The sequence below is a fragment of the Phoca vitulina genome, unplaced genomic scaffold (genome assembly GCF_004348235.1).
Source record: "Phoca vitulina isolate PV1807 unplaced genomic scaffold, GSC_HSeal_1.0 scaffold22, whole genome shotgun sequence".
Lineage (NCBI taxonomy): Eukaryota > Metazoa > Chordata > Mammalia > Carnivora > Phocidae > Phoca > Phoca vitulina.
This window is the reverse complement of record NW_022589725.1, coordinates 29990320-30004800: the sequence shown is the minus strand read 5'-3', so window position 1 is coordinate 30004800 and position 14481 is coordinate 29990320. Positions and strand designations below refer to the sequence as shown.

The following is a 14481-nucleotide window of genomic DNA, read 5'->3' as shown; positions in this document are numbered from 1 at the left end:
TTTTAATTTGATTAACCCTCCATGCGCTTGTCATCCAGTCAGGTTTTTGTCATCTAATGCGTGGGAAAGAGTGGAGGGCTCCTTCCAGGATGGTGTAAAATCCTTTTAAGGGTAGTTTCCTCTTAGGGGGGATGGGGAGCCTGTCCCTGCCTGCCTCTCTTCCAACTATCCTTCATCACTACCAGTTTTCTGTAAATTAATTTCTGTCTCTACAGAGTTGTGAAATAGCTTAGTCAAAGATAAAGGCACACACCCCTTACAATCAGATGACCCCAGGGATTCCTTTAAAATGTGCCCAGCATTCCATGGAAGTTCACCCAGTAAACTCTTGACTATTTCAAAATCTTTCACGATTTTCATGATATTATTCATCATCTATAATCTAATTTCTATATTTCTGGCTCATACTTATCTAACATGAGATTCATATATTCAGCAACTTGCTGGATATCTCTGGGTATTCTTGGCACCTCAATCTCCATATGTCCTCTTAAGTTGATTGAACAAGAAGGCCATTAGACTGATGTGGCTCTAAGGCCATGGCAGCCTACATAAGCAAACTAAAATGTAAGCATATAAATGCTTCGAGGTTATGAAATCAAAACACTGAGGACAACCAATCACAAAGAGCCAACTAGACAATCAGTTTCTTCTCTTTGCTTCCATACCTTCTCTATAAAAGTGTTTTCCCTGACTCCTGTTGGCAGAGGGCTCCTAACCACTTCTGGTTTGATGCTGTTTGATTCAAACTGAATTTTGCTCAGATAAGCTCTGATAATTTTACTATGGCTCAGTTTATCTTTTAAACTGAATTCACTGTTCCCCTTGCCCTAAACTAACCCATCTCTTGTACTTTCTATTTCACTTGGAGATACCATTCTTCTCCCAGTCAGCCTAGTAACTAAGGAGTTATTCTTGGTCCTTTCTTGTCTCTGATGTGGTTCAAGACACACTACCCCAAAATATGACATGTTGGCATATTGAATATTTTAAGCTGAAAGATTTTGAGAGAGGGTAGGTGCAAGGAAGGTCCCACTGACCTCTCCTGTCTCCCTTCAAAAAGGTCATAAGACCTTCATGTGAGAGATGCCCTCCCTTTACCAAGAGGAGACATCTGTTACCTCTGCAGACAGAGGGGTGCTGTGTGAGCTGGACTAGCACCATCTTGGATGAATCCACCATTACTACCTCTCTGTAACCTGAAGCCTTCTCCAGCACAGCTGCCCCCCTCCCACACCTTCTTTTTGTCTAACCACACCCTTAAGTACACCCTTGAGGCCTAACATCCTTGACCTGCTCTGGAGATATGAGTATGACCCAACTCTTCTCAAACATTTCCTCTGGGGGTGGTCTCCCAAGACATATTCCCCTGCCTCTATGGCTAAAAAAGCAAGTCTTATGAGAGGTGGGCTTGCAGAGATCTACTCATCTTGCAGCTGCCCAAGACACTAGAGTCCTTTTAGTAAACCATCTCTTGTCAAGCTGGACTTACCAGGCTTTTTCTTTGGTCTTATGGCTCCTTCAGCCTTTGGAGGTAGTTTTGCGTATACCTCCCTTAGATGATGAGAGGAATCAAAATGAACAGGCCTTGCTAAGTTTCTTCCAGTTTACTACCCTTAGCTCATATCCTTTTTTTTTTTAAAGATTTTATTTATTTCTTTGACAGAGAGAGACACAGCGAGAGAGGGAACACAAGCAGAGGGAGTGGGAGAGGGAGAAGCAGGCATTCCGCTGAGCAGAGAGCCCAACGCGGGGCTCCATCCCAGGACTCCAGGATCACGACCCAAGCCGAAGGCAGACACCCAACGACTGAGCCACCCAGGCGCCCCTCATATCCTTTTATCCTATTGCATTTTCCTCACGACCTACCACTCTTCATCAAACCTAGCATAAAAATAATTTGGTTTAACTGCTTTGTTGGGTTTTCATTTCCTTATGAAGGCTCCTATGTCATGTAAAACATACTTAAAAATCAATTTGCATGCTTTTCTCTTGTTCATATGTCTTTTGTTTCAGAGTCCCAGCCAAGAACCTAGAAGGGTAGAAGGAAAAGATATTTTTTTCTTTCCCTACATCTCTTGACACCCTAAACCTGAAACTAATAATGAATCACTTGGTCCTGTTGATTTTTTTATTCTAATTATTTCTCAATTCCATCTATCTACTTAGTTCAAGCCCTCATTCTCCTTCATTGAATTACTACAACAGCCCCTCAGAATGATCTCCTTCCCCAAATTTTGTCAAACCCAAATCTCACTTTGATTGCCAGATAGATTTTTCAGAGTCACACATCTGACCCAGACCTTCTGTTGTTTAAAACTCTACCTGGCTTCCGTCACTCACAGGATGAAGTAGATGCCCCATCTTGCTGTACAAGGGCCTCCACGATCTACTTACCTCAATCCTACAGCACTGAACCAATTGTCTTTCCCAGCCTATGCTGCTGTGTCTCACCTCTCGCCCTTGTGCACACCCTCCACACTGCTAAGAACAGCCAGGTTTATGTGGGGAACAAAGGCAAAAGGAAAAAATTAAAATTTCCTTACTACTTACAGCCCCCTGACAAGTCCTTGAAACAGGCAGAGTGACCTTCCTCTAGGAACTCAGCTGCCTCAATGTTAATACTTTCCTAAGGGCAAAAGGCCATTTTAGCTTAACACTATCCCAACCTCCCAGATCCTTTAACATATAAAAATTCCTTTGGAAACTTCCTTTATTTCTACCCCAAGATCTATTTTAGCAATCATCCTCCAAGCATATGGCCCACTGACACATCCGAAGGGTCTCATGACTAGGGTTTTACTAGACAGTAATAACTGATCTTTTCCTAACAATACCTAGCCTCCTCAGGGTCCTGGAAACCTTGCTTCTGAAATTCCTTAGAGACTTACACTATCCCTAACCCCCTCCCAACTTGAAAGTATATAATCAATTGCTCCTCACAAACCCAAGGCAGCTCTTTCTGCCGATGGGTCCTGTCCCCGTGCTTTAATAAAACCACCTTTTGGGACCGAAGACGTCTCAAGAATTCTTTCTTGCCCCTTGTTCTGAACTCCAACATTTCCACATCATTGGTTGCCTCTCTTCTTTTCTCACTTAACTCCCAGGTGTCCTTCAGGACTCCAAAGAAGCTTTCCTTATATTTTCCTTTCTTCTTATTGGTTAAAACAATAATACTATGTGAAAGAAATAGAAAAGGAACCACAGTAGAGGGTAGAATGTCTAGAAAGTGAGTTTGGAGACTCAGAGGCAAACTGCCTAAAGAAGAGATTCTGACCTGAAAAGAAAAGTTCAGGCAAAGGAAGGTGATTCAGAAAGAGAGTCGTAGAGGCTGATGGCTGAGTCTGTCAGAAAAATGAAAATGAGGGGCACCTGGCTGGCTCAGTTGGTCACGAGTTCAAGCCCCATGTTGGGTGTAGAGATTACTTAAAATAAAATCTTAAAAAAAAGAAAAGAAAAATGAAAACGTCTTTGTCAAGTTCTTAAGAATGGCTCTTTCAATATTAGCAAATGATATACCAGACATAAATGTGCATTTTTAATTTATAAAAATGATGTTAGTTTTGAAATCAAGCTATTTCTTCTTTGATAATGATAAGCTCAGAAAATGCTCACCCAAGAGATAGAAAGTAGAAAAGAAAACAAGGTGGATTTATGTGTAAGTACATAATCTTTGCAAACATTATCGACAAAAACAATCTGAGAAAGGTGACAGTTGAGGCCATTACCTTATTTTTCTCCTTCTCAAGGGAAGATTCAATTACCTTGTGAGTGAGAAGAAAGACAAATCTTAAATCTTGAGGAAGGATAGATCCTTTTTCAGCCCACAGTTCCTGTTAATGGAGTGTCATTGTTTATTGAATGAAAAACCACGAAGCAAGAAATCTCTAGGCTACAGGAATGCCTCTGCTTGTTTTAATTTATATTTAAATTTTAAACAGCTTCATCGTGGTATAATTGACACACAATAAGCTGCACATATTTACAGTGTACAATATATTAAGTTTTGACGTCCATCACCACAATCAGGATGATGAACATGTGTAATGTTTCCTTGTGCCCCTGGTATTTTCCATAGTTTTAAATAAGCGGAATAATATGGTATGTACTCTTTTTTGTCTAGTATCTTTCACTCAGCACAATTATTTTGAGATCAATCCATGGTGTTGTGTGTCTCAGTTATTCATTCCTTCTGAAGTGATTAAGGTTACATTTAAAATTCCATAATATTGAATGAAGAAAAGAAAAATTAAAGGAAATTCAGAGTCTCAGGTTCAAGAAGAAAGACTATGTCTCGTTCTTCCTAAAGAATGTGGTGGTGGGGCAGTGTATCCTTGATCACCTGCTTATGCCTGTCCAAAAAATAAACTGCCTGAGAGTGTTCCTCAGTAACAGATGCTGAAACACCTTCGATGTACAGAGTGAGTAAGTCAATGGGAGGGGCAAGGAAGAAGAAGCACTTTCCTGTTCATTCCCATTTGTTTATTTTAAAAAGATTTTATTTATTTATTTGAGAGAGAGAGCATGAGGGGGCTAGGGATAGAGGGAGATGGAGGGACAAGCGGACTCCCTGCTGAGCCTGAGATCATGACCAAGCCAAAGTCAGCCACTTAACCGATTGAGCTACAGAGGTACCCCAAGTTTATTCCCGTTTATAACCACACATGCACACTTCTGCCCACCTCAGTATAAAAGATTTGGATAGAGACACCTGGATGGCTCAGTCGGTTAAGCGGCTGCCTTCAGCTCAGGTTGTGATCCTGCGGTCCTGGGACCAAGTCCGGCATTGGCATCAGGCTCTCAGCTCAGCGGGGAGTCTTCTTCTCCCTCTTCCCCTCCCTCCCCACTCATGCTCTCTCTCTCTCAAATAAATAAAATCTTTAAGAAAAATAAAAGATTTGGATATATCTATGAGGTATGACTGGTTCCTAAAATTTCAGGACTGCAGTATTATAACAGGTGGTAAACCGCTTCATTGCTACCTCAGTTTCCCCAGTCTCTAAATTGGTTTAAGTATGTTATCCACGTGCCCTACACCAATGGGGATACCTTTTAAGAGGACAGCATTTAAAGCAATGAAAAATAACAACCAGGGCTGACAGTAACTATTTTACTAACAACTGTTTTGAAATCAGAAGGAAAAGTAATAAGAATAACAGGAGTCCTCAACTATAAATAGGTGATTTCTGTATATTTGGAACTAAAAACAGTTTCCTATAGAAATACATCGTAATTGTAGTAAAGAGAGAACATATTCTGGGCATGTCACAGCCTGTCCTAAATAAGGTGGGGAGGGGACGAGAACACTAGTAAGAGGCAAGTGAAAGGTGGTTCACATATGATGGAAACTCCCAGGTTTGCTTTGGCCACCTTGTGCGGTAAGGACCGCCGGCGCCCCAGAACTACAATTCCCAGAATGCCACGGTGCAGGCTCCTCGGCGGATGCAGTCTGGAGCTCCCGGTACTACAGGTTCGGCTGCTGGGGGACACTGGACCCTCTGCGCTCATGGCTTCCCCAAGCAAGGCAGTTATTGTTCCCGGGAACGGAGGCGGGGATGTGGCCACGCACGGCTGGTACGGCTGGGTGAAGAAAGGGCTGGAGCAGGTAAGAGACACGAGCGGCTGCGCTGGGAAGTCAGCTTGGAGCCGGAGGGGATGGAGGGGACTGAGGACTGAAGTTTGAACGTGTGTTCACCAGCCCCTACCCCACCCCAGCACACCCCCTTTAGTACAGCCCAGTGTGTTTTCATTCCTCTCCCCGCTGCCCTATCTCAAACACTAGAACTAGTGGTCGGAATTTTGGTGGGTAAAACTGCCTGGAAGACTTCCCTGAGGGCTCAGTCGCTAGGGTACAAGGCACCACCTCCTAGAGCCCCGTCGGTCTCCCTGCATCTGCTGCTGGTTCAGATTTGGGACTTCCCAGATACTTGTACATCTTCCTTTTCTGCTCCCTGCTTAATATTTAATATGTAAAAAACCTATATGTTAACATATATGTAAATTATGAAGTTTAATGTAATGAAAACCTGAGGCTCCATCACCAAACTAAAATCTGCAACATTAACAATACCTTCGAAGCCACATGTACGTTCCCCCATCCCATTTCCCTACCATCCTGAAACTTTTTCATTTGCTCCAACCCTTTTAAAAATGAACGTATTTTTGCAACCATGTGTGTATACTTTGAACAATATATTGTTTAATTTGGCTTCTTTATGAGCTTTATAAAAATGGTGACCAGCTGTAGTTGTCTTGTGCATCTTGATTTTTTTTTAACCTCTTCCATAACCAGGCAATAGGACTGCTTCCTGGATTGCCATCCTCTAGAGCTCTAGAGTACATTTCTAGAATAAAGTTCCAGGGTTGTGGCTGAAAACCAAGGCCAGAGCTACAATCCAAAAAGATCAGGGCTGAAGCTGTCCAAGACGGTGGGATCTCCAACCTTCTGTACCATGTTTCTGTACCATGTTTTACCTAATCCCTGGTGCACAGTCTGACTACAGGTCAGTTTGTCTAGAATTGCATTCATTCATGATACCTCTGTAGATATATGCCTACAGCAACAAACAGAGATGTACAAATGAGGATTCAGGTCTCTGTATATAGATACCTACAGAGCTGGCTGGATATAGAACTACAGACAGATGGAGTTTATCAAGAGGGATTGTCTGTTCATATGGCACTTAACCCACTTCATTTCATAATATAAGCAAATACTTATTGAATTGATAAAGATCATATCAGGTGTCTCATTTCTTATTAGCAAAGTATTAGTTGTAATTAAACTCTTTATTATAGCTTTTTTTTCCCCTCATATCTTAGATACCTGGTTTCCAGTGTTTGGCTAAAAACATGCCTGACCCAAGTAAGTTTTAAACGTGTTTTTAAATAGTCTCATCTTGTTGGGTTTTGATCTCGCCATTTTCCTGGTAGAGAACAGGAATATCAGTAGAGAAGCCAAAGGGAATATATACCTAAGAATGAATGATGGCAAGTAGTTTGGGGAAAAGGGTGTAAACCAAAAAACATTCTAGAAAATTCTAATAAGGATCAAGAAAAGCACCTGGGCGGGTGCCTGGGTGGCTCAGTCGTTAAGCGTCTGCCTTCAGCTCAGGTCATGATCCCAGGATCCTGGGATCGAGTCCCACATCGGGCTCCCTGCTCGGCAGAAGCCTGCTTCTCCCTCCCCCACTCCCCCTGCTTGTGTTCCCTCTCTCACTGTGTCTCTCTCTGTCAAATAAATAAATAAAATCTTTAAAAAAAAAAAAAAAGAAAGAAAGCATCTGGGCTTGGTAAAACTTAATTTTCAACTTTGCAAGCAACTAGATTTTCCCTTCTAGAAGTCAACAGATATTTTCAGGCAAAATTTATGGGTATTTCATGTGAGACAGAGATATGATAAAACTTTACAGCACCTATAGGAGATCAGAATATTTCAAAATGTAACATTGCCACTTTTGTTCTGACTGTGCCTATGACTTGTGTCAGGAAATTCTTCTTTGGAAAGAAAATATATATGCATATGAATTTGAGAATGTCATCTAGAGTTTTTTTCTTAAGTTTGAAAGTTTACATTAAAACTTTAGAGTTGTATTTTTATTATTTCCCCGGTATTTTCTTATGAGAACATGGTGAAAGATGAAAGCAAAACCAGATAGATAGATGGACCAAAACTGTGGATTTGAGTCTTTCAAACAGCAATACATAAATCGTTGGCTCTATTAAAACAGTCCCATCTCCCATTTGGTCCTGCAGTTCTTAAATTGAGAAGTGCTGAGTAGTCATCGGTTAGAAAGGTGGGACAGCATTAGACTATAAGACTGTCCCTATCAAATGACACTCTTTCTTTACCCTGAACCTTAGTTACAGCTCAAGAGAGCATCTGGCTGCCCTTCATGGAGACGGAGCTGCACTGTGATGAGAAGACTGTCATCATAGGCCACAGTTCTGGGGCCATTGCAGCCATGAGGTGCGATCCTTGCTGAATTCTCCCCCCATGTGGGCTCCAGCTGGTGTGCAGACCTCATTGCAGCTCCTTGAACATGCCAAGTATGCACCTGCCTTAGGCTTGCGCTTGCCACTGTTCTACCTGGAATACTTGTTCCTAGATACTTGCATGGCTTTCTCTAAGTCTCTCCTCGAATGTCTCTTCCCACTAAGGCCTTCTCTAGTCACTTCAAATGAAACAGCAACTTCACCCCACTGGCTCATATCCCCTTTATATCTTGGTATCCCCCTTTTTATCTGTAGCACTTTTCACCACCTGATGTCCTGTTTATTTGTCTCCGGCCAATAGAAATGTAAGCTCCATGAGGGTGGGACTTTGTTCATTCTGACACTGAAACCTCAGTGCCTAGAAGAGTGTCTGGAATATGGTAGGTGCTCAGTAAATATTTGTTGGAGGGTGGAGGCTGTTACCCCACCCTGCAACTCCCCCAGTCCTTAGGATTCATGGCGCTTCCCTGATGCTCTCGGTTAGAACATCATGTCCCTCCCTTTAGGCTTATAAGGCCTAGAGGATAGGATTTAGCTGGCTGAGTAAGCATATTAAGGTTGGGTTTCTTCCATATTTGCTAAGCTGGATGACAAAGGAATATAGTTTTTGTGTAGCCCCTTGTCCCAAGCAGTTGCTCAGGATGTCATATGAATCGCATGTCAGAGAACCTTGCCAGATTCCATAATCTTTCTGCCACACCAGAGCTATGAAATAATGCTTCCCAGTGTGGAGCTGCAGAATTTCTGTACAGCCCTAGTGTTTATAAGCTGTTAGGGGTTGTCTGGAAAATGAAGGAATCCCTTTATGCTGAAATCTGTACCAACTCAAGGCCAACTGAATTTTTCTCAGGCCATTGGCTACTAAAGGTGTGCCTTCTTTTAAAGATCCCTGAAACTTACTGCAGGATTGTCTGCAACCTTCTAAAAATTAACTTCTAAAGTTAAGGTAGGCAAGGAGAAAGTTGATGCCAAAACTATGGGGTATGAGATTGTAGGGGAACAGGATACTGATTTAGTCACAGAGGACCACCCCACAGATTACTAATCACAAAGGGGACAATTGTGTCTTTACAATGGATATCTGATAGCTGTCACCTTAGTAATCACACTTAATCTCACCAATAAAGGGAAACTGGCATTGTGTGTCTCTGATGTGATGGAGTGGGACAGACACATTGCCTGTGCAGTATTCTTGCCAAAAATGTTTAACCTCTGTCTAATCATGAGGAAAACAGCCAAATTCAGTTTAGGGGATGATGTACAGGACAACTGGCTTAAACTCTGGAAAAAATGTCAATGATGTCAATGTCATTTAAAACAAAAAATTTAAAAGTGACTAGAGAGTCATGAAAACAAAATGCAGTGATCTTTGATCTAGGATTGAAAAGCAGTTTTAAAGAACATTTTTGGTAAAACTGGGGGAAAATGAATACAGATAGTATTACCATATCCGTGTTAAATGTACTAGCTGTAATAATGGCACTGTGGAGATATATATAAGAGACTACCTTGTTCTTAGGCGATACATGTTGACATGTTTAGGTGTGAAATGTGGTAAAATGAATAAATCTAGGTGCTTCTTGTTCTTGTAAGTTTGACATTTTTCAAAACAAATGGTTGGGCAAAAAGTTTAGCCTGAAAACAAAATACCAACCCTAAATCTTTCCTGGCAGCAAGGCCTCTGGAAACTATTACCACCCCACATCTTTCCCTAGCCTAGTCTTTGCTGAGTGAGGGAACTTCATGCAAATAGTTAGCTGAGTGTCTGCTTGCCAGGCACTGTACGGGGCACCAGGGTCACAAAGATCAAGAAGACTCACACCTGCCCTTAAGGAGCTGAGGTTTATTGGGGAAGATAGATATAACACGACACAAACAAGTACTACAATGCAATGTAGAGTGTGTGGCAAAAAGAAGTACATTTCCATCATGGTACAGAATTTCTTAATACGGTTCACAGATCACTTGTATTTGTCATCTGGGTTGGGGGAGGTGTCATGTCTTAAAATGCAGATTCCTGGGCCTTGTACCAACCCTCTGAATCAGATGCTCTGGGACTGAATCTGTAGGTTAACCAACAAAGCAATGCTGATGCATACTGAAGGTAGGTTAATAGGCACATCAAAGAGAATGATTACACTTTTTATGTTTTTTTGGAAAGGATTACCAAAGAGGTTTGGACTACCTTGAAAAATCAGTAGAAACTCATCAAATGGCCAAGGGTAAGCCATTAACCACTGGGCTTGTAGTTCTGCAGTTTCCTTCCTATTTTTCTTGTTAAACTCAACAGTTGATAGCACCTGCTTTCTGTAAGCTAAATCAAATGAGTTTTCAGGGTTTTGTTTTGTTTTGACTTTTGGGCAGATTTAACATTAAGTATTAGCTGACGTTATTTCTCTTTCTACAGGTATGCAGAAACACACCAAGTATATGCTATTGTGTTAGTGTCTGCATACACCTCCGACTTGGGGGATGAAAATGAGCGGGCCAGTGGTAAGTTTGAAGGCAGAAACCAGTACAGAAAAGCCCTTTCTCTAGTCACAGGGATGCTTGTTCAGGTTAAACAGCACTGGCTTTTGGATAGGCTAAAAAAAACCTCTAGTGGCATTTGAGAAACATTTACTGCCCTTCTTTAGATATAAATTAGGCCCTTTGAGAGTTGATAGACCACTTTCTAATGCATTGAACCCTGACTTTATGAGCCATGTACTCCCCCTTCCCAAGTGGCTATGGTATCAAGCTCTACAGATTTGAAAACTAAAGGACTTCTAACACTTAGGCTCTGATTCTTTGTGTCTCCGCTAGATATTTTACAATGGCTAGAAGGGAAATTATCCATGGGTGGTAATAGGTTATATATATATTTTTTCCCATAGGATACTTCAATCGTCCCTGGCAGTGGGAGAAGATCAAAGCCAACTGCCCTCACATTGTGCAGTTTGGCTCCACTGATGATCCTTTCCTTCCCTGGAAAGAACAACAAGAAGTGGCTGATAGGTTGGAAGCCAAATTGTACAAATTCAGTGACCGTGGCCACTTTCAGAACACGGAGTTTCATGAACTGATTAGTGTGGTAAAGTCTATGCTGAAAGTGCCAGCATAGACAGGATGGGATTTCTGCTATTTTGCATTCCGGTATAGGGGTAGAGCAATTATCAGGTTATTAATAGATAAAAATTATCTGTGATCAGATTAGTGGACACATAAAACAGGTCAAATTAAGTTCTGAAAAAAACAAAAGTTCAATGTTCAAACTAAGTTACAAACAGCATTTCCATTTTCCATAGGATCTATATCTCGCAAACTGCTATGAACTAAAGCAATATTTTTCCCATTTGAGTCAGGACATAAGGACAGCTTAACTACCTTTATCTGTCGAAAGTGAATAAGCAGAAATGGAATCCAGGTTTCCTGATTCCCAGTCCAGATTAAAATGAAGTAGTTTCGTGTATGTTGTAAGAGTGGTACTCCTCTTTGAAATGAACCTTTTGTTATTTGGGGGGAAAAGAAAACACGACTAAAGGTCCAGAGTGCTGGCTTAGAGCTCAAACCACTAGCTATTTTGAGCTGGCCCAGGACATTAAACCTAGACTAGGGCCTCCATCTTTGACACCCTGCCCTGGTCCTTCATGGATCTGAGTCAGGGGTCTGCCAGGTCAGACAGGGACCATAAGCACAGCCTGGACATATATACATGAGCATAGCCAACTAGATCTGTGCTAGACCAGAGTGGTGGGGATTAGGGTAACATGGGGAACTCATGTCCTGTCTAAATTGTTGCCATGTGGGAAGGGGGCAGAGTGTTGCCAATTTTCTGATTTTTCAAGGAAAAAATTTCATGCAGTGGTTTTTATATTTAGGGACTATATATATGGTTGTATACACAGTTCATATGTATATGAGTTGTGTCCAATACATGTACATATGGATGATGTAAGTTGGCAACGACAGTTAAAAAAAAAATTTACAAACACTGCAAGTCCAAGCCACCCATTTGTGACCTCTGCCATTAGGATTAACTTAGCCAGGTGCTAAGGATTAACTTAGCCAGGTGCTTCTCTATGAAGCCTGAGAAATGAACATAATGTCAAAGGATGCAATCATGGGAACAATCTGGATTTTGTTACAAAATCTTAAGTATTTTTTAAAAGAATCTTTCCATACCTCAAATTTTGTTCTGTAAAGAATTCTACCTTTTAACTTCCATGGTCCTTTGGCTCTCTTTTAAGCCTCATTCCATGATTTCTTTTCTGATCATATTCCCTCAAAAAAATGCTTTTTATTTCCCAACATTTTTTGGCTATTATGACCCCTAAGTATTGCCTCAAACAACTTCCAGTGACTTCATACTTGATGTTGCAGAACCTGATGTTTGCTGCAAAGATGTGAATTCCCTGTTTATGTCTAAAGGAGATTCAAAGCCATCATTTTAACCGGAAAAGTCTTGGTTTCTAAATGTGCTCAAAGAAAAAAAGACTCTCAACTTTTAATGGCAATTTCTTTGGGGAATAGGAATTTTAGATATGGTGTGGTGGGAGTCTCCTTATTTTGTACACCTGGGTATTATCTGAGTTTATTATAGTGAACATGTATTACTTTTATAAATAAAAAAATTAAGATTTAAAACAACTCATTTGACACATTAGTGAAAAGCAAATTCAATAAATCAATTGAATAATAATTTTCTTAAAGAGGTTGTTTAGCAATGATTTGATCAAGCTTATAACCAAAATTTGATTCTTTTTGATTTGGAATTAGTCATTGCTCTACTTACTCTCAGTCTTGTTTTCTGAAGTCCTTTGTCAAAAAATTACAAACTTATACAAATAACAGTTAATAATATTTTGTTGTCCTCTTCTTCCACAGAAAAGCAACAAATCTATACAACTGAGAAATAATTAATTTTGATATTCTTCATTCCTATAATTAATCTAGACCTATGATTGTTGAGTTGTGCTATCCAATATGGTAGCCAGTAACCACAGGTAGCTATAAAATTAAAAATTCAGTTCTTCATTCACACTAGCCACATTTCAAGTCTTAACAGCCACAAGTGACTAGTGGCTACCTTATTGAACAGCAGATATGGAATACTGTCATCAAAAGTTTGGGGGACAGCAAGCGTCCTAGGACATGTATTTTTATTCTCCCCTTACCCACCATGTAATAATAATGGTTCAAAGTAAAAGTCACTCAACTTGAAATTACTTGTTTGACTTGTTTACTCAGTTGATCACCATAAAAATCACGGCTCCATAAAATTTACTCCTCACCAAACCAAGCTCAGAGGAGTTTTATGGAAGAATCTCACATAAACTATCCATTTAAACCATTGAATCATGGTCTCTCATGATTATTTGACTCCCAATGGATCATTATTAAGCGGAATAGAAGGGCCCTAACAGACTCCAGGGAATATCTATTCTCAGGTGACCAAAATACCTTGTACTAAATGGAAATCAACTGTAAGGATTAGGACTTCACTCACAATTTGATTTTGTGGTGTCGGGAGTCTACAGCTCCATAAACTGTGGTCACAGTTTACTTCTGGTAGGTAAATATCCATTTAACTATATAACAAGAGGTGCAGTACTTTTGTTTCTTTTCTCCTTCAGTTAATATTCAGAATGAAAGACATGCTGTGGGAAAAGCATTTAAAGGGTCTCTTTATTCTGGTGAGTCAGGGAACTTTTGTGGCCTCTGATTGTAACCTTTAAAATCTTTGGCTATCAAGACACAATGCAAAGTCATGAACTGCTTCCTTCTCCCCACTTGCACCTCTCCCCCAAGTTCAGTTTTTTCATTAAATAAGACTAGTGCCTCTGTGACAGGCCAGGTCCCAGGGAGGACAGCTAATGTTCTTACTATTCCAGCTCTCGCTGGGGGTGGTGTAGTTTCAGGCTCTATCTTCTATACATCCAATACTCTGTTTCAAAATGCTAGTGTCATTGAATTCTATTTCTATAGAGCTGGCCACAGACTCCACCTGGTTCTTGGTTACTGAGCTGAATTTTATTTTATTGATCCCATATATCTCAAAATAACCCTTCTGATGTTTACCACTTCGAGTATATCCAAACTGGTGTTTGAACTCAGGCCTCAGTAGTAGCTGGCTTTGAATTCCTTTCCTTTGGTCTCATGCTTTTGGCCTGGACACAGAAATCATTAAGGAGAACTACAAAGTGAAAATACAACAGCTGAGATCCTAAAAAGCTAACTTCTGTGCAACAATACACCAAATTACCTAGGATTGAAAGTACCATTAGAACTGAGAACAATTATAATGAGTTTCCGCTTAGTTTAGACCAATTACACCATGATTTTTAAGAGAGTATGGAAACAAATCTAAAATAAGAAAAGAGGAGTGGTACCCTGCTCACAATAAAGTGAATGGAGCGCAATGGATTATGGGGCAACTCTAGCAAATAAGGCAGTTGAGCTGCAGAGTAAAACTTGGAAGACTTTGACAAAGAAGGACCAGTGAAA

At 40.6% G+C, this 14481-nt stretch overlaps 1 protein-coding gene across 1 annotated transcript; it reads left to right on the top strand.

The window, feature by feature from the left end:
* The first annotated feature begins 5432 nt into the window (after positions 1-5432).
* Positions 5433-14386, top strand: RBBP9 (RB binding protein 9, serine hydrolase). The gene is made up of 5 exons (XM_032419288.1): positions 5433-5605; positions 6823-6865; positions 7864-7969; positions 10403-10488; positions 10872-14386. Exons 1-5 carry the CDS (start codon positions 5507-5509, stop codon positions 11096-11098), a joined length of 561 nt encoding a protein of 186 aa, XP_032275179.1. The 5' UTR covers positions 5433-5506; the 3' UTR covers positions 11099-14386.
* Positions 14387-14481: the final 95 nt, after the last annotated feature.

Bases quoted from the DNA above. Each gene is read 5' to 3' on its own strand.
- RBBP9 (XM_032419288.1), top strand. From the start codon at position 5,507: ATGGCTTCCCCAAGCAAGGCAGTTATTGTTCCCGGGAACGGAGGCGGG. The intron at 5,606-6,822 runs GTAAGAGACACG...CTCATATCTTAG, and splicing joins TGAAGAAAGGGCTGGAGCAG to ATACCTGGTTTCCAGTGTTT. The intron at 6,866-7,863 runs GTAAGTTTTAAA...CCTGAACCTTAG, and splicing joins TAAAAACATGCCTGACCCAA to TTACAGCTCAAGAGAGCATC.